Below are 26,568 nucleotides of genomic sequence, written 5' to 3'. Positions count from 1 at the left end.
TTTTCTGTAACTAATATTCTTCTTTACCCATATTTTTCAAATTACTGACTGCTAAGTATTGACAATTCTGCTCCGACAGCTTTGAGTGAAGTCAACCAATACCAAGTTACATCAGTTGTATGACTCCTGAATTCTCATGTAATTGGGATGATGAGACCAGCTGCCTGACCTATGCCTTCTAACCCATGTTTTCCCTAATGGGGCAAGTGGCTGTTTTCAGGGGGAGGGAGGGATTTACTTCCTGGAAATGCCCCAAAGAAGAAAGAGTTAAACCCCTCTCTTCACATTGCTGCAGTGTGTGTGTGTGTGTGTGTGTGTTAGGACCCACCTTTTTCTCTAGACTGTAATACGTTTTAAATTTAATATTGCATTTATAAATGGCTGTAACCCATCCTGGGGCCAAATATAACATGCCACGGGTCTTAGTTGTGTCACCCACTTTCTGGAACACTTGTCGTAAGAAACTTTTGTAAACCGCTTTGAGATTTTTTTTTGCAGTCAAGCAGGGTATAAATTTTTATGAAACAAATAAATGATCTTAAATGACTCTCACCATTAAAAGCTTATATATTTGTGGACTTTGGCTAAACATTGTGTTGTTTTTGCATTCAAAAGACTGGTCTTTTTAAAAAGGTTATTAAAAACTGAATTTTTGATGTTTTAAAACTCTTGTATGTTTTCTTGAATGCCATGGGTGTAAGAGTGACCTGTAAGTATTGTTGCGGCTAACTGTTTTAACACTTTTGTTTTCTTCTTGTGTTGCGGTGCAGGTATGGCCTCACATGTGCAAGTTTTCTCCCCTCACACCCTTCAATCAAGTGCCTTCTGTAGCGTGAAGAAACTGAAAGTGGAACCAAGTTCTAACTGGGATATGACTGGGTACGGCACACATAGCAAAGTCTACAGTCAGAGCAAGAACGTGCAGTCCTCTCAAGCCGCCGCCGCCATCAACGCCTCTCTCCAGATCCCCAACCCCAGCATCCCTTACGAGCAGACCATCATCTTCCCAGCCAGCACGGGGCACATTGTGGTGACATCCGCCAACAGCACCTCTGGTGTGGTTGCAGTATCTGGGCAAGCGTTAGGTGGACCACACAACCTGATGCGGCGAAGCACTGTGAGCCTTTTGGACACCTACCAAAAATGTGGACTTAAGCGCAAGAGTGAGGAAATCGAGAACACAAGCAGCGTGCAGATTATCGAAGAGCACCCACCAATGATTCAGAACAATGCCAGTGGGGCTACGGTAGCCACCACAACCACATCCACGGCCACATCCAAAAACAGTGGCTCCAACAGTGAAGGGGATTACCAGCTGGTGCAACATGAAGTGCTTTGTTCCATGACCAACACGTACGAAGTATTGGAATTTCTTGGCCGCGGAACCTTTGGGCAAGTGGTCAAATGCTGGAAACGTGGCACCAATGAAATTGTGGCCATCAAGATCCTTAAAAACCATCCATCTTATGCCCGGCAAGGTCAAATTGAAGTGAGCATCCTGGCCCGGTTAAGCACTGAAAGCGCAGATGATTACAACTTTGTCCGAGCCTATGAATGTTTCCAGCACAAGAACCACACCTGCCTGGTCTTTGAAATGTTAGAACAGAACCTTTATGATTTCTTAAAGCAAAACAAGTTCAGCCCATTGCCCCTTAAATACATCCGACCAATTCTGCAGCAGGTAGCCACGGCCCTAATGAAATTGAAAAGTCTGGGCTTGATTCATGCAGACCTCAAGCCAGAGAACATCATGCTGGTGGATCCATCTCGGCAGCCATACAGGGTCAAGGTCATAGACTTTGGTTCTGCGAGTCATGTGTCAAAGGCTGTGTGCTCGACTTACCTTCAATCCAGATACTACAGGTAAGTGACCTGAGTCGAATAAAAACATAAGTGGAGCCTGTGGCGCAATGGGTCAGTGCATCTGGCTGTTAACCAGAAGGTTGGTGGTTTGAGCCCAGCCAGGGATGGCTGTGTGCAGGATTCCTGCATTGCAGGGGGTTGGACTAGATGGCCCTTGGGATCCCTTCCAACTCTGCAATTGTATGGCTGTGATTCTATTCCATAAAGGCATTTGCTGTGATTACTATGAACTCGCCCTTATGACCCAAGATCAGGAGGAAACCTATTGGCCCTTTGAGTCACCTGATACCACTGACTTGGTAGATGCAATACCACTTTCTTGCCACCTGCCATGGTGGCACTATAGTGTGTCAGAGCTGGCCATTAGCTCTGTTGTCTAGCATGCTCTCCTAGGATAAGGCACATGATAAGAAGGTTGGATCCCACTGCATGTCCCCTTCCTGTTGTCTAATGCCCAGATGTTTCTTGTCACGTGAAGTTTTGCAGGCTCCTCCCTTGATAATATTGTACACGTCAAGGGCTTTTTGTTATTTTTGCTGCAGTAGATTTAACATGGTTATGCTGTTGGAGGTAATCAGCGACATAATTCTTTATTGACGTGATTTCTTATGCTGATGGATTTGATCAAAATACGCTGTGCGAGTTACCAGTGTGGCTCGTGTGTTAAATGCAACAGATGTTTTGCCTATACAGGTTAAAATGCAGGTAACATTTGGCACTTACGAAAGACTCCTTTACAGGATGCACAGAGGACTGCAAGCACATTTTGTCAGCAGCACTGCTTCTCCTTGTCTCTTAAAATGCAGATTTCAGACACTAGAGGGGGGAACCTAATCAGGGCTGGAGATGAGTTAATTTCCAGAATGTGGAAGTTTGACAGTGTAGCATTGCAGCAGCTGATGTTTATCTGTCTGTCCTTTTGTTCTGAGAAGGAAAAAACAAAAACCCTGCTTTATTTTCTTAGAAAAGGTTTATTAAATAAAACATTCAACAGTCCTATCCTTTAGGGCAGACATGTTTTTGCTGTAAATACACGAAAACTTTAAGGCTTTTAATTTGCTTGCTGGATGGAATGGGATGGGGGGAGAGAGGGAATCCACGATAATTGGAGCATTTTGCTACTGCATTACCTGTGATGCTGCAGAGCCAACCCAGGTATCCATGTAGACCTGGGATGGGCATCCATAGGCAACAGAAATGAAAAGGGTGGAAGTGTTTGGTTTTCTGAGAGGAAGGGAGTGTTTTGCAATGTGTCTAAGAAATGCCTACTGGTTACTGTGTCTTGGATTTTGAAATGATGTGTGAAGGCAGCCAGTTTTCAGATCATCAGACTCAGTTTAACTAATCCTTCTCCCTTTATGGGGAAGAAGAAAAAGAGCTAGGGTGAGTTCCCACAGTAGGGGGTTTCTGACAAAGTCATGAGGAAAATTAATATTACTGCCTCTGAGGGTGGCAGTGGAGGGGAGTGTAAGGGGGTTCTGGTGAAACAAAGCTCCATTCTCTGCCAGAGATGGATACCTTTAGGCGAGAGGCAATTTGCAACACTGAAAAAAATTGAAAACAAAATAATTTGTTTTACACTGGTTTTTGTTGCCAGGCCATTAGGAAGATGGATGGGGTAGTATTAGGAAAACATAAACTGCAAATGACTGTGATTAAAAAAATGAAACATCCCAACAACCAATCCTGTTAGATGAGAGAATGGCCGTTCACACACACACACACACACACAAATATGAATGTTGTAGCTTGAGATAGTTAAATCCCTGCTTGACAGAGTCTTGGAGAAAATGGTAACCTTGCTTCTGAAGTGGCAAAAGGCATGAACTTGCAAGGATGGATTTGTCTCTGCAGCTTCAATATCAATACCGCATGTAGTTTGCTTGGCGGTGAGGAAGGACCATTGAATATTAACCATCGCAGACAGACTCTTTGCATCGCTTGAAGTTTGTTCCCACCAATAGAGAGGCTGGCTGGCATTCAATGAGCCTTAGCATTCACCCTAAGTATTTTAATTAACAGGCGCTACCACTGTGGCATGAATGCTTGATGCCTCATTGCTAGCCCTCATTCTGGCCGTCAAGATGGTGTAATTAGAGCAGGGAGGACAAGGCAGGGCAATCATCTGGTGGTGTAGGAACAAGCTTTCCCTGCCACCTCCTCTGTCACTGTTTGGCCACTGCCAAGGGAAAGGGTCACGACTCAAATGTCCCTGTACTACGTGGCATGTTATGAACGTGAACTTTTTGCCCTCTCAAGTTACTGTACTCAAAACGTGTAGCTTGCCTGTAAGGAACTGCACCAGGATTTGCTTAAAATTAGCCATTCACATTTTTGTGCTGTGCTTGTGACAGGCTAAGGCTGTGTACGCATTGCCAGCTTAATGTGCAGTTGAGGTGGTTCTTTTTCTCAGTTTGGATCGAAGCTTTTTGGGGGGGAGAATGCATCAAAATGCAGTATTTCTCAAGAAACAACAGGATAGATACAGGATATGGATTGTGATCAACATCTTATGTATACTTCCCAAACCAGCAATGCAAGTATACTGAATGCAGAATAAAAGGGAGTGCGTACACAGCCTAAGGATCTCTCTTGGTTCCCTACCCCTGAGTTAAATGATCTTTGGTAGCAGGGATTGGGAAAATGTCGGTGCTAAGCTAGGCAGTTGTGGATTGAAAGCTTGGTGGAACCAAGAGCCTGTGCTCAGGAGCCACAGTGGGTATGCTTGATCTAGAAACCTTTACACTACTCCCAGGACAGAGGGAACCAGTGACTAAGCAGGGTGGGGCAGGTTTAGATTTAGGGGAGCAGACACAGATTTAGGGGAGCGTGACCAATTCAGTTGCACATGGGCACGGAGCCTTGGGAGCGCTGCAACTGTTATGTACAATGGAAGGCAAGAGGCAGGGGTGCCGAAATTTGGTGTAGCACAAGGTACCACTGAAATCTGACACCCCAAAGTCCGCCACTGACTGCAGGAACACTTCACAACCCAGGGAACATCCTCAGCTTGCAGTTCCAGTGGCTCACTCTGTTGAGTAGCAGGGTATAAACCTGCAGTACCTTCTGACAGAAATACTTCTCCCTAAAACCTCAGATGGATGGGTGGTATTTTCTGCAATTCTCAGTTACATGGGCTAGTGGAGCCATTTACACAGCAGTGACTGGGATTGAAGCATAATGCTGTGGAAGGACCATACCTCAGAGACTAAGTGCAACATTTGCATGCAGAAGACACTGGGTTCCATCCATCTGATTTAAAAAGGATCAGTAGGAGGTGAGATAGGAAATACCTCCATCCTGAGGCTCTGTTGCCAGTCTAGCATCCCAGGGCTAGATAGATGGACAAATAGTCTGACCTGGTATAAGGCAACTCCGTGTGTTCCTCGTGTGACCTTGTGGTGCTTAGTTTGCTCAAGCGGTTTATTTTAGAAAAAGCCTGTCTGCTTCCCTGATTTTGTTATTGAACTTACGAATATGAAGTCAAGGTCATGCAGAGTTCTTCCATGGAAAGCATTTCCATAATCCCTTTTATAAAACCAGCATCTTATTGCAACCAGATGGGTATACTGACTTTGCAGATAGGTTCTTGGTTGCAGAATGTAAGCATTGCCTCAAATGTCCCAGTTTCTTTTGTGTGTCTCAGTCCAAACAGTTTGACCACAGCATATTGTTATTTTCAGCCAAAAGCCCTTGGGGACAGGCAGAGAAGCCACTTCCTAATGAGCGTATTGTATTAATTCAGTGAAACACAAAGATTGCTTCACCTGTATGGATGGGCGAACCTGTCACTCTCTCCGTTTCTTGCTTTTCCAGTCTTAAATTCAGTTTGCCCCGCTTCTCCATCAGCTTTGTTTGTTTTTGTTGTTGGGTCCTCATGAAAATTAATGTTTCAGAGCCCATTTGTCCCAATACAATAGACACATTTTTGCAAGCAATGTTTTGCAAGCCGCTTCTGGCGAACCAGAGCAGCGCACAGAAACGGTGTTTACCTTCCCGCCGGAGCGGTACCTATTTATCTACTTGTACTTTTGACGTGCTTTCGAACTGCTAGGTGAGCAGGAGCAGGGACCAAGCAACGGGAGCTCACCCCGTCACGGGGATTCGAACCACCAACCTTCTGACCAGCAAGCCCTAGGCTCTGTGGTTTAACCCACAGTGCCACCCGCATCTAAAAACCCATAGAATTAAAGAATTATGAGTTCAGGTGAGAAAATAAGCAGCAGGAGATAATGAACTTCTAGACAAAAGTCTTTTCCTTCCTTCCTTCCTTCCTTCCTTCCTTTCTTCCTTCCTTCCTTCCTTCTGCCTCAACAAATGAAATAGCAAGAAAGCAAGCAGGATGCATGCATTCCCCACCCCCCAGGCATCAATGTCTTCCTGAAAGCACCATAAGCTCTTTATGTTTCTTGGTGATTTTCCAGTGAAGCAGGTGCGGTACCTTTCAAGCTTCAGAGCAAATGCATATTCAAGAATGTTCCTACTGAAACTGGGACTCCTGCTCCTTCCTTTCCCACTTCAATCCATTCATCTCTCTTGCCATGTGATCCTCAAAGCATACACCTTAATTTATTTTAGCCTCAGTGTGTAAAAAGGGAGCAGGGCTGGCCTTAGACATCCCCCCCCACTTAAAGCATTAGAAAGTTCAGTTGTTGCTATTTTAAAAAAGGGGGGGGGTCTGGAGCCAAAAAAGAGAAAGAAACAAAAATGTACGTGTTCTGCAATCAGCTTCCTGCAGCGACTATTTCAAGATGCTACAGTGGAAAGCCATCTCTGATTGTGGGAAGGAGGTGATGCTTCCTTTCTCCTTTTCACTGTAGTGCATAGCTAGCATACTGCCAATCTGTACTTTCAATTCTCTTTTAAGACCTGTGTTTACCGGTAATTCTTAGGGGGGACTAGGGCTCGAAGATGGAGTCTCAAACTCTGTAGTGTTCCAGGTCACCCAATAAATAAAGTAAAAACACATTATTGTTTGTTTTTTAAGGGGGGGATGGGGTAGGAGGCTAGGGGTTTGGAGCCTCTGGGCCACCCCCTAACAAGACCCTTGGCTGTATGTAAAAAGGCATTTTCTCTATATTTGGAGGTCAAGAGGCTACAGAGCGTTCGGCTGTGGTAGAAAATATGTAGTATATTTGTGGGCTCATGGCACTACACCTTGCCAAATGAGTGGAGCTGGGTTGTAAATGGAGGAGTCTGAACAAGTGCAGGTAAATGGCCTGAACAAGAGCTTCATTAATACTTAAAAAATAGAAAGGTTCAGGTTTCGGGAACTGTTCAGTCCATGATTTAGCACCTGTAAGTTTCTGCCACATTTCCTGCTCTCACTGCACTTGTGATGTTCCAAATTAACCACAGACGGGCTGGCAGAGGCTTAATGGCAGCCAACTGGGAAGGAGAAGCTGACAGGTACCGAGTGCCACCCAGAAGACCCTGTGGTTTCAGACTCAACCACCCCATTCACTGCAGTGGGGCGCAGCTCAAAGTCCCATAGAAATGAATGGAGTGTGCTCAGCTTAAGCGCTGCCATGATAGGAGATTGCCCAGGGGGCAGTGTGGTGTCGTGGTTTGGGCGTTGGACATAGAGCGTGGCTACCCAGCTTTAAACCCTACATAGCCAAAAAAGTTGGAGACCTCAGACTCGTCTGTATAGTGGGCAGAGTGATATGCACTGGGATGGTGGGAGCAGACCTTGTGTGTGTGCACATGCTCCCCCCCCCCCCCGCGAATACATGTTCAGGCAGATAAATGCCTGATAAATGCCTATATGTTCACACCAATGATACCTGGAAACTTGTTTTCAAAGAGACTGTATTTTTAGTAGTCCAAATTCTGGACTCTACATGAATTGTATTACAGAAGATAAGCAACCTTTCACTGGAAAAGGTTTAATTCTTAATTTATTTAGGGAGCTTACTGCAAGAATGCTTGAGGACTTTTTGAAAAGTGTGTCAGCTCATAATTAGTTTTTAGCAAGGAAGTACACTTGAGTACTATCCCTTTCCATTGCTTCGGTTCTAGACGCTTTTTAAAATGCAGATTATATTGCCTCCTGTGTCAGCTCTGCAGTGGTGTTTGATGAATCCAGACTCTTATCCACTTGTCTTTACATGCTCACCTTTACATGCTCCCCACTTGTCTAGGAGGAGAAATTAGCAGTTTTGTCAAACGCCAAGGGGCTGAGGGATTTTTTTAGAAAAGAGCTCAGTTTCTAGATGTGGCTTTTGGCTGTATTGCAGGATTTGCAGTTCCTTTCACCAACCACTTGTGATGTTGGTGCAGCAAATAAGAAACTAGTTAATGTGTAGGGATTTGGACCCACTGTTTCTGTTTACTCTTTAAGATGCAAATCCATTGCAAGAGTCAACCTCAGGGCATGGCAGTGTTAGGGGCTGTGAGAACAGGCCTCAGTCTTCAACTGGGAAAAAAAAGAACATAGCCCAAACCAAAACAACAACAACACCTAATACTGTCATAACTTGAAAGTCGAATGGAATCCATTCCGGAAGTCGGTTCGACTTCCAAAGCGTTCAGAAACCAAACTGTGGCTTCTGATTGGCTGCAGGAAGCTCCTGCAGGCAATCAGAAGCCCCGTCAGACGTTCAGCTTCCAAAAATAGTTCGCAAACAGGAACAGTCACTTCCGGGTTTGCGACGTTTGGGAGCCAAAACGTTTGAGAACTAAGCTGTTTGAAAACCAAGGTACGGCTGTAGATATCAAAAGGCTCAATCAAACGTTTTAACCATCTTTTTCTTTACACACATTTTCTTTCAGGTTTCCGATTTTAATGTACCAGAGCAGTGTGGCTTAGAACACACTTCCCTTTAACTCTTGTGATAATTCTAGTCTCGCTAGGCATGTCAGCCACTTAGAAACCTGTTTTCTTTGGTGGTGGTGAGGCGTGTGGTTTGAACAGTTTGTAGAGAAGCAAGCGAAACATAAATTATTGAAGGCAACCCAGTAGTCTTCCTTTGCTTTCTTCCCTTGCTTTATTACATTTTTAGCTTACTCACTTGACCTGCCCTTTCACAAAGCCAGATAACATACAGATATGTGGAGAATCTTTCCAATCGCTCTCTGCCTCCCTTCTGCTGAAGCTATCAATAAAAGCCTTGACATGACAAGCCAAGAGTGTGAAGGGAAAAGAAACACATGATTGTGTATGACCTGCTGTATGAAATGAAACGTTACAAGAGCTTCAGGAGAGGCAGGCTGTGCCTCTTTGAGCGCCTGCCTCTGTGAACCAATTAGTTTCTAAGGTGCCCCCCCCTGCGCTTTTTATCTTTTCTTTCCCCGTCAGGAAAGAGATCGGCGGCTAAATCTTCAGCAAGTAAAACACTCAAAAAGAATGTCTCCACCACAGAGTTTAAGGAGAACTAATCTCTGAAACTATATAGTATGTACTGAATTGCATGTTGCTAACTGTAGGCCAATACTGAGGTGATGACATTAATTAAGGCAGCAGTTGTATACCCACTTAGCTAAGTGGGATTTGTGTCTGAGCAGACATATATAGAAATGTGCTGTGAGCCACAAACATTTCAGTGCTACTAGGAAGTAGTGGTGGGGGAAGAAAATCCACTCAGTTCACGTTTAAAGGCAAACCTACCTAATTCGCACTTTCTGGAAAAAAACAACAAATGAACTAAACCACAGCAGTTCTTTGAAACCTGCACTACTCTGAAGTTTGCAATGCAGTTTTCCAGTCAAGTCATATGTACAAAACTGCAAATGCTAGAGTAAAATGTGCAGAAAGTGCATATATTATTGAAAACAACATATAAAGGTGCATCGGGTTAGTGTTCAAAATTCCCATTGTTCTAGGCGCATTTTGTGACAGGGAATTTCGTTAGCGCGAGCATTTTCTGAGCTCTGGGTGCAGTACAGTGCCTAAAATTTCAGGTTAAAATTGCAGAGTGGAAGGAAAGTAGGAACTTTTTCTGCCTCCCCATTTCCAGCTACTCTCTGAAGACTGGAGAAGAGGGTGTATGCAGGGGAAGGACTAGACCAAGTGAAAAAGGAACATAATATTTTGACTGCAGTTCATTCATTTTCAGCTTTGTATTCTTGTTATAAAAACGTGTGCCTGGACATTCCGTCGTTGCACCCATAACCTCGGCTTAAGGTGCCATTTAGTTTCTAGCTTTCCTGTCTCAGTTTCTAACACTGTGTTAGGGAACAGTGCTTTGCAGAAATGTGTATATTAGGCAAAAATGAATACAAACATATGTTAGGAGAAATTCATGCGAAATGCTGATGAATTTTCATGAGGACTTTTTTTAAAAGAACAAATTGGTGCAAAATGTACTTAAGATTGGAAAAGTGAGAAACCAAGAAAAACCGAAAATTGTAAGATTTGCCCATCCCTACCGGGAACCGAAAGATAGCAGGAAATTGCAGATCAACTGTGAATTTGGGGGTGAAGCTTATTAGGGTACCCAGCTGGGTGGTGGGACCTGGCACGGTTGAAGGTGCAGATGTGAGAATAGTGTAAATGGTAGATAATAAATGTATACACAGTGGATAAATATGTTCAGATATACCGTAGTCACCCCAGACTTTTAAGTCTCACTGCTCTCCTATGCATTTGTACTGTATCTTGTTTTTTTGTTGTTGTTGAGGGAAAATGGATCTTTAAGCAAACACACACACACACACAACACAGCCCTCTCTCCCACCATTCCTCTTGATTGCCCCGTTCTGTTAGCTCCTTGCTGCTGGGGGATTAAGAAGATTGAGCCAAGAAGAAAATGTCGTGTTCCACTGTGTTTCCCTGTGAAATTAACAGAGACAAATAAAAATGGAAAGGTAAACTGACACAGTCCCACATTATACAAAACTCAGAAGTGAGTGATGAAGCACAGCATTATTTCAACAAAGGAACATGTTGATGACACTGAGCCTCTATATTTATTTACTTTTAATCCTAAGAGATGCTTTCTCCTAGTCACTAAAATGTATAGTTTATTATTTCCAACAGAACACTGGTTATATTTTCTGTCAGGCTAAATGTATACTATTCAGAATGATGTTACCACCTAGTAAAGTATTCCTGAATATTTATTTAACCATCTCGGTTAGGAATAAATAATGTCCAATTGAGGTGGGCAGGGGAGAAATTCACTGCTAGTCCTAGATTTTACTCTTATACAAATGAGGCCAGAAATTTTCTCATTCATTGGTAACTTTAATGTGGCATTATTTAGAATTACCATCATTGGCTATTTATGTAGTGTATCCATACTCATAGCACTTTGCACAGAACATAATTTAAGCATTTTTTTAAAAGTCATGACATCTGGCTCCCAGTTGGATCTGTTGTGTTAACCTGTGCAGAATTGATTTCAGTTTTGTGGTCATAGGAAAGCACTATGGAAATAAAAAGAGGTAGAAACATTTTAAAAAGGGTATAGGTGCATGATGATTTCTCAGCAATCAGGTGCCTTAGGACTGAGTCCCAAAAGTATATTTTATCACTAGATTGCTCACTTCTTGATGTCTTCATATTAAAAGTGCTGAGCCAGAATGAAAGTATGCCTCCACTCACTAGCCACCTAGCATGCGTTTTCTGTTTCTTTGCCCTTTTTCTAATCTTAATTTTCTTTGCCTGACCTTTTCCCCACCTTCTTCTCTTTCTCTCCTCATAACTTACTCTGATTCATTATCAGAATTAGCATTTTTACTGAAAATGCTGATCTTTCTTTTTGTATAAGGTTGTTATATATTAATTAAGTGGGATTTGGTTAGTGGATTAGATTTCATTGTAATATTGGATTTGTGTTGCAATGTACTTCTTGAATTGCTGATTTTGTTTCGTTTTAATTTGTTGACATTTTTGTAACTACGCTTAAATATGGTATTGTATTTTGATGCAAAGGGAACACGGTGGTGCTGTGGTCTAAACCACTGAGCCTCTTGGGCTTGCTGATCAGAAGTTTGGTGCTTCAAATCTGCACGATGGGGTCTGCTCCTGTTGCTCTGTCCCAGCTTCTGCTAATCTAGCAATTCAAAAGCACACCAGTGCAAGCAGATAAATAGGTACCGCTGTGGCGGGACGGTAAACGACGTTTCCGTGCACTCTGGCTTCCATCATGGTGTCCCATTGCGCCGCAAGCGGTTTAGTCATGCCAGCCACATGACCTGGAAAGCTGTCTGTGGACAAAAGCCAGCACCCTTGGCCTGAAACGAGGTGAGCACCGTACCCCATAGTCACCTTTGACTGGACTTAACCATCCAGGGGCCCTTTACCTGTATTTTGATATTTATTTGATGCATATTGGGAACCATTTGGGCACGATCCACATTGGAAAAGTGGAAGATGAATAAACACATTACACCCTAACCTTCCTCCCATTTCCCCAGATGTCCTCATGGATTGTAATCTTCAAATAAGGGCTGTGTACATAAAAGTGAATGTGCACAGGTCAATTTTGCACAGTTGATTTCCCAGATAACACCCAGTAATTAACTCCATGATCCCAGCCTACATGCCTTGGATTTTACAAGCATTACAGTCCTGCAAAGACATCAGGAATGGGGCAGGAGCAGCAGAAGGGGGGCAGGGAGAAACAAGCCTGTACTCACTCCCTTCCATGTGTATGAATCTGATTGAAGAGCAGTGTCATCCTGGTCCATCCCACTGTGTTTAAGGTGACATGGTGGTACGAAAGCTCAGTCTGTAGTATTTGATCCATTCATATATACAAATCATCACTTGACGCTGCAAACATCAAATCGATGAACATTCATGTGTTAACACATCATGGCCTCGCCTGGTGCTTATTAAGGGTATGGAACTGTTGCTGTTGTTTGTTGTGTTTTCCTCTAATGCACTGATAGAGAAGACTGCACACATTGGCTTTATGATGATTGTGCTGTGCAAAATAGATACTTGCATCACCATTCACACATTGTTTAACATGCCATTTTCAGCCTAGGAGGATGCATATCGCTACTCCCGCAGTCCACACATATCAGCAGGGTTTGTTATCTCAGGTCATAAATCTTACTAGTATGACTGCATTTTGTTGTCTTATTTCACTTTTCTAACACACACACACACACACACACACACACACTATTGCAAAGTTTCACTGGCCAGGTTATTATTTATTGAACTGAATTGAAATGAATTGAATTTATATACCACCTTATACCCAGAGGTCTCAGGGTGGTTCACAGAAAAATAAATATTTGCTTGTTATAAATATTTGTTGTTGTAAATATTTGCTTGGGCTTCTTTGCTTTACACATAATGGGTGGCAACGATTATGGAACTGGCATAAGCTGTGCTGCAAGATTTTGCCCACCAAAAATCACTTGGCTTCCCCTACTTCCTGCTTCAGGGTGCACACTGCATGCTCCTTATTCGTTAGCAGCCTTGGGTCAAACCAAAAATTCAGGTAGCTCCCCTCCACATGACTTTTCAAAACCGTCTGTCTGTAGATCAATACAATATATCCAAAAGAGAAGTCACCAAAGAGTAATAGTACTCTTACTTTTATATCATTTGTTATGCAGCTGCCTTCGCAATAGCAGAAGGAAAGTCCCTGACTGCTTATATATTGTCTATATATTTGTTTAGTTTGCAGAATGGCAAAACAGATAGGGCTTCTGTTCACAAGCCTTTTTTTCTCCCTGTATTATGTCTGTGTCACACTGTGTTTTTGTGCGCGCACACATTTGTGTACGTGTTTACATTGAATGAGAGTCAAATGCTTGAGTAGGGTGGGTATATTCAGTTCTGCATCTCTGATCTACATATCTTGGCTAGGATTGAGAGACAAACATTTCTGGGAAGTACAAATCACTGCGGATCTGGGGCAAAGTTTGGATTCCATGGCACTTGCCTAGAATCGCAGTGACATTGGTACTCAAATTATGTCACCCCCTGACTTACTGAATTTAGCCAAATCATGCACTTTCCCCATGCCTTTCTAAAAATGGTAGGTAAAGGGTAACTCGAGCACTGGAGAAAGCCGTGGGGTATCTGTGCAACAGAGCTCTGGTTTCCATATGACAATGGATGATTATTTCTTTCTTTATATTATTTATATCGCATGCCCTTAGTACAAAATACAGTCCCAGGGAAGCAAAATTGAAATAAATGAATTGGGAACATCTGGATTCTGGCACTGACTTAAAAATTTTAATGTTGCATTTAGAAAAGAAGCTAATGACACATTTTCAAGCAAATCAGCTGCATGTCAGTCACTTTTTCTTTCTTTAGAAGTCTGGAAAATACAGGATCATGCACTCTTTCAAAACATCCAGTATAACAGATTTACTTTTAAGAAATCATTTGGATTTAAAAAAAAATTGCTCTGACTCTGATAAATGGATTTCTAAATAACTTGAATATTCCCAAATTTAGTAAATCAGATTTGGAGAAATTGTAAGTACCAATAATGCTCGATGAGTTAAGAATAACAATTAGGAATTCAAAAGATGGGAAACCACCAGGAACAGATGGACTTCTTGGATAATTTTATAAGGTATTTCTTAATGAAATAGAACAACTGTTATTGTTCATGATGCTAGTTACAGGTAGGTAGCCGTGTTGGTCTGCCATAGTCAAAACAAAATAAAATAAAAAATTCCTTCCAGTGGCACCTTAGAGACCAACTAAGTTTGTTCTTGGTATGAGCTTTCGTGTGCATGCACACTTCTTCAGATACACGAAAGCTCATACCAAGAACAAACTTAGTTGGTCTCTAAGGTGCTACTGGAAGGAATTTTTTATTTTATTTTGTTCATGATGCTATCTGTTTAAAGAAATTATCCCAATGACTTAAATAATCGCTAAAAGACTTAACAGTATCACTGGGGAATATGTGGATATAGATTAAATGAGATTTATAAAGGAGAGAAAAATGTCTGAAAATACAAAGAGATTAATTGATATAAAACATGAAATCAGTGAAAGTAAGCTACCCTGTTTCTCCTAAAATAAGACATAGCCATAAAATAAGCCATAGCAGGATTTCTATGCATTTGCGAAATATAAGCCGTTCCCCAAAAATAAGCCATACCCCGAAAATAAGCCATAGTGACGTGGTACCTCCCATTAAAACAGCCTGGAGAGGCGTGGCTATGCAGCGTGCCGATGCGACACGGTTAAAATAAGACATCCCCTGAAAATAAGCCATACTGTGTTTTGTTGAGCGAAAAAAATATAAGACGGTGTCTTATTTTAGGAGAAACACGGTACCATGTGCATTGTTATTTCTGGATCGTAGCATCATAGAATTGTAAAGTTGGAAAGGACCACTAGTTCAACCCCCTGAAATTTAGGAATCTTTTTTGCCCAATGTGGAGCTCAAACCCACAACCCTGGGAATAAGAGTCTCATGCTCTTATTGACTGACATATCCCAAAAGCATTTGACAGGGTTGAATAGGTACATCTATTTAAAACAGAATATTTTAATATGGAGGGCAAATTTAAAAGCCGGATCAAGCTTCTATATTCATTGCCTACAATGCACATATTGGCAAGCAGACAGTTAGAAGATAGGTTCTGTTTGACTAGCGGGATTAGACAGGGATGGCCCTTTTAGCACTTCTTTTGTTGGCCATACTATAGAATCTTTAGCTAGACCTATAAGAGGAAAGGTTAATACTCAAAGAACACAGTATGGGTACTGCATACGAAAATATTATTGTATAATAATGATATAGTATTGATCTCTCATCCATGAAGTTCCTATATATATATATATATATATATATATATATATATATATATATATATAATGACTGAATATGGGCATATTTTGGGATATAAATAAATCTGAATGGCTAGGGAACAACTTCACAAGCGATATATTCTGTTAACCGCCTTGATATTCTGTGAACCTCCCTGAGACCTCCAGGTATAGGGCAGTATATAAATTCAATTTATTATTATTATTATTATTATTATTATTATTATTATTAAATAACTTGTAACTTGTATACATAACAAAGATTCCACGAACAAAACAAAAGCACTGTGAGATACTTAGGGGTCTGGATAATGAATAATTTAACTGAAATAATAACAATTAATAATGAGAAACTATATAAGGAAATTGGATTTGGAATCATAGACATGGTTGTTTATATATCACAGGTGGGGGGAATGTTAGTTATCAAAATGAGTTTCTATTAATAAAGTATGTCCAGATTTTATCACCTTTAACTTCACTGTTTTCTGTTGAATGTTTAAATAATGGGTTGGGCATAACCAGAGATTTCCTAGAATGGAAAAATGCAGGATTAGACAATATATTGGCAAAATATATTAACCTTTGAAGAAGCTACAGGGTTTATGGGGGAACAAGGTCTCTTTTGTTTCAGTGCTTTCTTTGTCAAATTAGGGACACAATTGCTTCTTTGATAAGGAAGAATAAAATATTAAAAAAATAAAATAAATGCAACATGGTATTTATGTTTAATAAATATAAAGGAATTATAAGCAAATTAGACCATATAATTTTAAAAAAAGAACAAAGGGCTAGTTCTTTTGTAAGAAAATGGGAGAGGCATTGGGCAAGAAAATAATATTGATTATTGGATTTGGCTAGGGAACCACATTGCATCCTGACTGATTTCAGCTGACCTAAAGGAAAACTATTATAATTTTTAATGTCAGTTGTATCTTACACCATATAAGCTGAATCTGAAATATAAAATAGGACAAGATAAGTGTTGATGGGGGGGGAGCAGAGTAGCTTTTATGCATATAATTCAGGACTGTCTCTTTTTGGAATATGTTATGTTATTATATATCTCAAGGACCTAAGATTGCTTTGCTTTGATATTTAAAGACATACTTTCAGAAATTTGAAGGTAGCAGTTTATTTATTAACAGCTGCAAAAATAACTGCTGGTGTAAATTGGGGGGAAAGTACTGTACCATCTTCCATTCAGTGGACTGAAAAAACATGGTCCCTACTGGTAATGATTAAATGAATGTATTGTAAGAGAATACAGGTTAATCAGCCAGGTAGTTATATGGGAAAATAGGCTATGTTTTAATGTTTTGCAATAACAAATATCAAGTCAGCATACAACCATATGATGCTTTCAGTTTATGATAACCCCCCGCTGTGTGTGTGTGTGTGTGTGTGTAAAGTTCAAGTACTATTGTAATAAACTTTTTTTTAAAAAAATGCTCTGTTATTCTTTGTCTCTGCAAGCTGAATAGTTTTATCAGGAATCCATACAGCTATAAGAACTGTACAAAGCCAGCACGGTTTGTCGTCTTGGGAGAAGAGGAAGGGTCATAAATCATATTAGTACAATTGAATGTGTTGTTTGATTTCATTGTCTGACGCACAAACCTTTTGCTTTTTTATATAAGGTTTACAGAGCTTCACTAGGTAGGTTATAAAAAAATTCTGTATACAGTCGTACCTTGGAAGTCGAACGGAATCTGTTCGGCTTCCAAAACATTCGGAAACCAAAGTGCGGCTTCTGACTGGCTGCAGGAAGCTCCTGCAGTCAATTGGAAGCTGCAGAAGCCCTGTCGGACGTCCGGCTTCCAAAAGAATGTTTGAAAACCGGGAACACTCACTAGGATTAATTCTTCTGCACACCACTGCAAACTTGCACAGTCGTACCTTGGATCTCGAACGCCTTGGCTCCTGTACAATTGAAAGTTTACAGTGGTGTGTAGAAGGATTAATCCTAGGTGTGGCATGAGTTTTACACTACAGCAGTGTTTTTCAACCTTTTTTGGGCAAAGGCACACTTGTTTCATGAAAAAATCACGAGGCACACCACCATTAGAAAATGTTAAAAAATTTAACTCTGTGCCTATATTGACTATATATAAAGTAATTTCCCACGGCACACCAGGCAACATCTCGCGGCACACTAGTGTGCCGCGGAACAGTGGTTGAAAAACACTGCACTACAGCACCTTCAAGTGATCAGGTTCAGGGAGCTAATGCAGGGAAATCCAAAATAAGAGTTGGTTGAATTCATGGGAGATTCTGATGGCTATTAGCCCCAGGAGCTAAAAAGAGACTCCATGTTCAAGAACAATATGCAGTAGATTCATGGGGCAAACAACAGAGAACAGTCATCCTCTTCCTTTGCATCTGGGTAGCCATTGTTGGAGACAGAATGGTAAAGTTGATTGACCTTTAAAGTTAGGGTTCAGCAAGGCCGTTCTTATGTTCAGTAGCTATGATGAGTTGTGTATACCTTCAGTATGCTTGCTATTCCAGTCCAAATGCACAGGGATGGAGCAGTTTGTGGATCATAAGTGTGCTTCACAGTAGCCTTTTTCAGATGAAATGCAGCATTGAGTGAACATATGCAGGACGATGGGAGTTGCAGATTGCATGTCTTGACCCGCACTCATGACATCTATGTGTTCAACTGAAGGTCAGGACAGAATTTATGTTTGCCCAGTTCTGCCCACGTAAGGATTTCTTTGTGCAATCAGGAACCCTGAAGAATCAGGGTTCAACTTACGAATGTATTGCCATACAACTGCATTCTGTGCATGACAAAGGCTCTTCCCCAAGCTTTACAAGCCATTGCTTGGATACTGTCTTGTCAATATCTATAGTGGTGCAAAGCAGTAGCAAGGGTTTTGGCACTCCTACAAATTGAAGGTTGTATGCAAACTATCAAGCTGATGAACTTACCTACTTGTGCTGTTCTTATGCAGAGGAGGAAGCTTACTGCTGCAGAGCCATCATGGGAAATTATATTGCAAGAACCATTCTTTCATGAGGGAAATCATTCTTTGAGAGTGCTCTAGTAATCGGCTGTGTGTATATGTTGTAGGAAGGAGAAGGAGCAGATTTTATTTCATGTGCAATGAAATGGTCATTCACTTATGATACACACCCAAGAGAGGGGAGCAGGTTTTTGTGCTGGACGAGTAGCATTTGCAAATTGCCCATTCATCAGAAATGTGGGTCAATTCTCCACTATGTCCCTAGGCTTCATGGGCAGCCCCAGATGACCACTATAATATTGAGGACATTGGATAAAGTCCCAGAAAAAAAACAAACAGCAATGCATGTCAGATTGGTGCAGGAAAGCAGTGTGTTAGCTCAGTGTTTTTCAACCACTGTTCCGTGGCACACTAGTGTGCCGCGAGATGTTGCCTGGTGTGCCGTGGGAAAAATTGAAAAATTACTTTATATATAGTCAATATAGGCACAGAGTTAAATTTTTTAACATTTTCTAATGGTGGTGTGCCTCCTGATTTTTTTCATGAAACAAGTGTGCCTTTGCCCAAAAAAGGTTGAAAAACAGTGTGTTAGCTGTTCTGAACACCAAATGGACATGCTTTCTACCCAGCAGCAAAGCTAAAGGCGGGTTGGGGGTGGTGGTGAGTTAATTAGTAGCAGCATGTAACTTTCCTTACCATCCAGAAACAAAGTTGCCAATTTGATAATTCAAAGGAGGAGAACAAAATGGCTTGATGGCATGTGGAGGAAGGTGTTCTAGAACAACGAAATGGTTTGATGGAGTAGAAGAAGTATGGAGAGCAGCGCAAAAGGATGCGCTCACTTTTTCAGCACTTGTCAGGAGTGAAGTCCAAGCTGATTCTGAACCTCTGACTTGAGCAAGTTTAGTATTCAGATTGTGTGTGTGCCCCTACACGGATGCAGTAACTGTGACCCTCTCTATAAGAGACAGATCCCATTTCCTGGCATGTAGCTGTCGCTGGAAAAACCCCTATTTTTGCTTTTGGGGGATGCCTTGTTAGAATGTTTTTAGATGTTGTTAGTGTGAGGACAGACTACTTAGTTCAGGGGTCGGCAAGCTTTGGGGGCATGTGGCATAAGAGTTTAGGTCCAGACTACTCTTGAATGATTTCTCCTCATGAGGCCCTTCTTCTTTGCAGCTGACCAATCATTTGAAGATTCATAAGTGCTGAGTTTTGTGTGATGAAAGCCATAATGTCAACAAGTCAGCTGTGGGTGGTGACAACTGATGTTTTGGGGTATCATTATTTATCCCCCCCCCCCCTGCGAGCTTTACACAGAAACACAGCTCTCTCCCCCTACCCCACTTTTGCGGGTGGAAACTTTATTTTTAAACTTCAGATTCATATATAGTCACAAGATTCCGGGAGCTGGAACTTCAAGAGGGAGGCAAAACCACCAACTCGTATCATGAGACTAAGCAAAACCAGGCTAGTTAGGAGCCCTGTTGCTGGCAGGCATCAGATGACAATGGTGCTTTGTTTGCTGCTGACCAGTGATGTGGGGGGGTGGGAATGGTTCTGTGTTCCATTAGCAGTCCCCAGAGCCAATTGCTTCTAAATACTCCCCTTTTCATAATCTAAACATGACACAGGAGATGCCTGGGATACAAGCGTGATGATTTCTCAACTTGCCAGTGCAGGGCAAGGAAAACGGACGAGCTTGTAACCTTTAAAAGAAAAAGGAAAAGGGCAAAAGCAAATGCTGTGTACCATTATATCGAAACACAGGGCCTGATGTGCTTCTAAAGTACGTACTGGAAAGCAGACTTGTTAAATAAAAAGATTGCAAGCTGTGATTACCTACCGTAAGAGAGGCAGAATGCATAGCAAGAGCAGGATGTGGGAAATACCAGCTCATTATTACTGTGACAGGAGCAGTAACAAAATAAAACAGAAAAGGATGAATTAAGCAGGGATTCCCCATGGTGCAAGGCAATGATGAGAAATGGCTGAAATCTGTTTGTTTTGGGAGAAGCACATAACCTGAATGGGTTTGCTAAGAGCTAGGGTTCATCAAGGGTAGGGTTGCCACCCGTTCATAATTTTTATAGGCCGCTGACTTTTTCAAGAACTTTTGTCCATTAAAAGAGAGGAGGAGAAAAAAAAAACATTCTGTGCTGCAGAGTTGCCTGCTTTGTTTGTGTGAAGGCAGAATATACAAACATTAAAATTGAGCTCTCTTCTGCTTCAAAAAAACTGAATTTTGGAAAGAGGGCAAGTTCCCAGAAGGAACACAGAGTTACAGTAAATAATCTTTCAAAAACAAAACAAAACGCTACAGTACTTGTTTTCTAGAAATAGCCAGGAAATTTAAAAACATGCCCTTTTTTTGTAGAGCTATAATGAATCGTGTTATTTTTACATACATACATACACACATTGACAGAAAAACAAAACTGCCAAGTAAACTAGGAAGAGATTACAATGACCAGACATACTGATCTGTTTTTCAGCTCTATGGTTAATCATTACATTGCCTTAAAAGCGGTGAGCAGAGATTCATGATTCCACTGGTGGTATAGTAAGTGCCTTGATACCCAGACTGTCCATAATTTGCCAGGTTAAAGGGATAATGGCTTTTCACAAAATTGGTGATACCATGCCATGAAACCTGAAAGGCAGCATTGTGTATTGTTTACAGTAAAACAGAGAGAATTATAAGGAAATTAGGTAGGAGCACCTCAGAATTCTCCTTTTGTGACCGTAATGAGATTTCCCCCTTACCAAAGCAGGCCTAATAACTTCCTTCAAGTGGCTCTGGGAAGGCAGTGCTTATCGAATGAAACAAACATGGCCTGACAGCAACTCTGTGAAGAAGGGAGGGAGGCAGACAGACAGACAGACAGGCGGAGAGAGCATTATCAGACTCTCCTTCAATAGGCTTGCATAAATGACGTGTGATTCCAACCACTGCACACAGATGCATCAGTTGAATGTGTACAGAAACCTGCCAAGTGTGCGCGTATGTATGTGGTGGTGTTTTGTTTTTTTGTGGCTGTGAACTTTCTGGTATTCTGAGGGGACTTTTCTGTGCCTGCCTTAACTCACTGTAAAATGACAACGATTCGGAGAATGAATGGTTTTTGTTTTTTGTTTTGTTTTTTTAAGCAAGAGAATGAAAACAGGAACCTAATTCTGAGACTAGACACTGGCAGCTGTGTGAGGAGACGTGCCACAGGAAGGTGAATTTCCTGAACTGAGGTGGAGGTCTGGTTGTGGAAAGGAGAAGGGCAAACATGAACTAAACTTTCCCAACAAGATTTCCTATTAAGCAAAAAACGTGGTGCTTTCCAGGAAATTGAGCTACCCAGCAGCCACTCGAGCAGAAGGAGCGCTTCGGGGTGGGGGGGGGGTGGGGAAGGAGGGCGGCAGGGATCAGAATAGAATGATCTGCGCTCTGGAAAGACTTGAAGAATAACTCTCTCACTGCTCAGTATTTCCGCAGCACATTCACATCCTGCATTCTGTACCTTGGGCTGCAGCTGGATGCGCAATGCAGTGAGTGGCTTGTGTATACCTATAGGGCTGAATTCAGTCCACCCCAGGTGCAGCACCAATAGGACAAAGTTTTCTACTACTCCCTTGCTGCTGGTGAATACAGGCACCCAACTCATCATGCCCGGATGAGGAATGGGAGGTCTCTGGGCACCACCCGTATTTCTGCCTAGCCTTCCCTCTGTTAAGGAACATGAGTTTAGAGCGTTAAGTAGTAAGATGGACTGTACTGTAACAGCCTAGCACAATGTCTATGTGCACACCTAATAAAAGGGGTGGGGAAACTAGGCTCCATAATATCCTATGGGCACAAAAGTGTGCTTCAGCAAGTCAGATTTAGTGCATCTGCCTTGGTCAGACCCTACCTGGAATACTGTGTCCAATTCTGGGTGCCACAGTTTAGGAAGGATATTGACAAGCTGTAACGTGCACAGAGAAGGGTGACCAATATGATAAAGGTTCTGGAAGCCAAGCCTTATGAGGAACAGTTGAGGGAGTTGGGTATATTTTTAGCCTGGAAAAGAATTGACTGAGAGAGAGCTGATGTGATAGCCATCTTCAAATATCCAAAGTGCTGTCACAGAGAAGATGGAGCCAGCTTGTTTTCTCCTGCTCAGGAGGGCAGGACCCAAGCCAATGGATTCAAGTTACAAGAAAGGAAATTCCGACCAAACATCAGAAATAACTTTATGACAGTAAGAGCTGTTCGACAGTGGAACAACTGACTCCCTCAGAGGTTGTGTACTTTCCTTCCTAGGAGGTTTTTAAGCAGAGATTGGATAGTCATCTGTCATGGATGCTTTACTTGAGATTCCTGTATTGCTGGGAGTTGGACTAGATGACCCTTCGGGTATCTTCCAACTCTTCAGTTCTTTGATTCTATGCCCTAATGTACAGCTGCTGTTAATCAGAAGTTAATATATGTAGCTATGTGTATTCTGTGCTAAAACTTCTGCACCAAGAAAAAATGGTTTCCATTTTATTTGCACTATGCACATTAAGCAGTCTTGAAGAGACCTTGCATATCCAGCAAAATTGGGATTCTGCATGTGTGTGTGCAATTCATTTGTGGACCAGTCTGTGGTTCCATCTGTTTCTCCCACAGGATATACTTCTCTTCACAATTCGTAACGTTTTTATGCAGGTGCCCCCTGCCCAGACATCAAGGACATTAATGTGTCACTAACACATGCCTTGCAAATGTTAAGACTACTTGCTGATTAGCTAGCTCACCAACAATTAATTCCCATGAGTCACCTTTGTAGATGCAAGTGAGCATATAGATGGGATCAAAACATTACTCAAGAGTTGGGGACAGACACCTATGGGGACGCAGGTGGCGTTGTGGTCTAAACCACAGAGCCTAGGGCTTGCTGATTCGAATCCCTGCGACGGGGTGAGCTCCTGTTGCTCAGTCCCTGCTCCTGCCAACCTAGCAGTTCAAAAGCACATCAAAGTGCAAGTAGATAAATAGGTACCACTCCAGCAGGAAGGTAAACAGCGTTTCCATGTACTGCTCTGGTTCACCAGAAGCTGCTTAGTCATGCTGGCCACATGACCCGGAAGCTGTCTGCGGACAAACTTCGGCTCCCTTGGCCAGTAAAGCAAGATGGGCACGCAACCCCAGGGTCGTCGACAACTGGACCTAATGGTCAGGGGTCCTTTTACCTTTACCTTTACCTTTTACCTATGGAGAACTGGATAGATTGTAAATCACATTCTAAAGTACAGTAACACCAAGGCCACAATCCTAAGGGTGCCTTGAAATCTGTGGGGTTTAATTCAAAATAAATAGGGATAGAACTAGGTTGCCAAAGTAGTGTTTAGGATTGCAAGTTTGTGCATGATTTTTACCAAATGAGAACTGCAACACCAAGTGGCCATTTCCATGTGTGAATAGGCCCTTGAAGATACAATCCCATATGCAATGATTTTGTAGTCAGTTCACACATCTACTCGTTCAAGTGTAGATAAATCAATTGCTTTATCTGAACTTGTTCACCTGCAATAAGTCTACTCTGTTGTCTTCTGAGATACAGGCAAGAATGGGTTGAATGGATTACCAAAATTACTATTTTTCATAGTGCCATCTGGGCACTAGCTGGGAGGTTTGACCTTCAGTTCCTCTTTTTGGTTTCTCTGCCACTTAGCAAAGGCAAGGAGATTATGATGCTGAAAATGGTCTCAGGCTTACAGTTTAGTTCCTTTGTGTCAGTGCTGAAGTAAGTAATCAACAGTAATTAGCTCAATAAGGAAGATGCAAGTAATCAAATCAGTAACAGATTGCTTTCTAGATGAATTCCCTAATAAGATCTTTGTAATATGTAATGGGTTATACATATATAGTTTCTGAAACCAGTAAATACTTAGCTATAACTACATTCATAAAACCTTCCTTAGTGGTTAATAAATCAGAAGGACTTTAAGGAATTATTTTTCAAAGAAGGCTGTATTCAATGCTGGCATGACTGACAAAATTATCATCATTAGGAGTTTTTTTTTTTAATAAAAAAATGTGCACAGTACTCACAGACCTTGAGGCATGTGTACATAATTAAAATGCATGAAATGAATATAAATCATATACATGATAAATATTAAAGGTAGACTTGTAATTAATTTGACAGATTGACTCTGAACATGCACACTTGGATATCCTTATTTGTGCAAACTGTGTGGGTTAAGGAGATAAAACTGAATGGCTGTATGCAAGTCCAGATCCTTATAAGATGCTGGTCCAGAGCCCTGAGCTTCATGTCTGCACGTGAACAATGGTCCACATTCACTTCCATGGAGGGAAAAGGTTGGAGGCAGTGTCAATGGACAACTTATCCTTTTTCTGGTGAATAATAAAGAATACCTTGTGTTGATACTCCCCTCCAAGGAATAGTCAGGTGGTTACTTATGTGTTGTGTTTGCATTCCCCCAACAGTATGTTCTACTCCCAGTTACTCTTGAGGATACTCCATGACCACAGTTCAGAGATTCTGGGCTTCTTTAGATACCCTTACCGGGTGCTCCATGAATGTTGTTTGAAATTTGGTAGAAGTTCAAAGCAGTTTTTGAAGTGGCATGCTGGGTTGGTTGTTGGTTGCAAGTTCTGCTCATCTGAGAACAATGGGAAACATTTTAATTACTTTACTTTCACTCTTGAAATCTCCCTTCCAAATCCAGAACTGCATGCATGGACATAAACATTTAAAATTGACATGCAGCTGTTAGCCTGATGCACCAATGAACCCACTTTTAGGATGCCTGGGTGTAATAACTACTCCAGCACAGTGTCAATAATCTGTAATGTTTTGGCTGTGACGCAAATTGATCTAAGGCATTACACTGATGTGCTAAGATGAATCTGTTTCACCATGGCTGTAGCAGTTTCATCAGCTGAGCAGGTGTCTGGACTGGAGCAGGGCGGTTGGGGCACAAACAAGGTAGCTGCTTCAGTAGAAGCTAAAGCTTTCAGTGCTTTGTAAAAATAACTTATTTTTCTTTTCTTTTGTACTCCAACACAGGATAACAACTCAATGCATCTGATGAAACGGGCTTACGGCAAAATAAATTTTCTTAGTATTTAAGGGGTGACAAAGCTCTTTGTCATTTCTGTACTCTGTGACCCTATGCATACTTATAATAACTAAGTTCCAGTGAAAGCAACTTGCAAGCAAATTTAATTGTGAATAGGATCAGAATATAAAGAAAGTTGAGTATTTGAGGCGGGGGAACGGGGACTTGTTCCACATAGTGAAAGAACCTCACATAGGATGCTGCTTTCTGAGTATTGCTGCAGCTTGGCAGAAATTTTGCATGGGAAAAGAGTTATTGCTTCACACAGGCTTTCTTTCTTATGAATCGTCAGAAAGCTCCTGGCGAAATATCTCCCCCAAAGAAAGAATTTGCCAAGACACATTCATTAACAAAGATGCAGCTTTACCTCCAGCGACAACTCATTAGCGAAATAGGGCATGGGGGAAGTGGGAAATGGAGGGGTGGGGAGGGGAACACCCGAGCGGGAGAAATCCGTTTGCAAAATATGCAACCTACTCAGCGAAGCTTTTTTTTCCTTTTTGCAGTCCACTGTACTAAGCTGCTGAGTGGCTTTCTAATCTAATCATTTCACTTGCAATTCAAATGACTTCCCAATTAAAAATGAGCTAATAAATTCTGAAATGTAAATCAGACTCCATTACCTTTTATAATTGCAATGCCAGCTTCAGTCTTCTCTTTGCTCAAATCAGTAGGTACAGGCTTCCTTAGATCTGTGTATATAAGGGATATATGCTGCATTCATTTGCCTCCTTAATGAACTTCTCCATTATTCTATACGTCAGTCAGCCTTACAAAATTGCACTTGCTCTTGGCTGGCGGGTGCTGAGGGATAGCGAGGGTGTTCTGTGATTTGCCGTGGCACAGGTTGTAGCCCTATTCCTACCATACAGAAATGTAGGCAGCATCTTATAATTGTTTGCACGCACGTCACTTTGCAGAGCA

General features: G+C 41.7%; 1 protein-coding gene across 1 annotated transcript in view; it reads left to right on the top strand.

The window, feature by feature from the left end:
• HIPK2 (homeodomain interacting protein kinase 2) overlaps positions 1 to 26,568 on the top strand; it is a 158,060-nt gene that overhangs the window by 55,549 nt on the left and 75,943 nt on the right. The window contains 1 exon segment of the mRNA XM_033162035.1: positions 771 to 1,863. Within this exon segment, the coding sequence (XP_033017926.1) occupies positions 771 to 1,863 (1,093 nt within the window).

This window comes from Lacerta agilis, chromosome 10, assembly GCF_009819535.1.
Source record: "Lacerta agilis isolate rLacAgi1 chromosome 10, rLacAgi1.pri, whole genome shotgun sequence".
Taxonomy (NCBI): domain Eukaryota; kingdom Metazoa; phylum Chordata; class Lepidosauria; order Squamata; family Lacertidae; genus Lacerta; species Lacerta agilis.
Note: the sequence above shows the minus strand (reverse complement) of the source record. Positions and strands in the feature narration are given on the sequence as shown.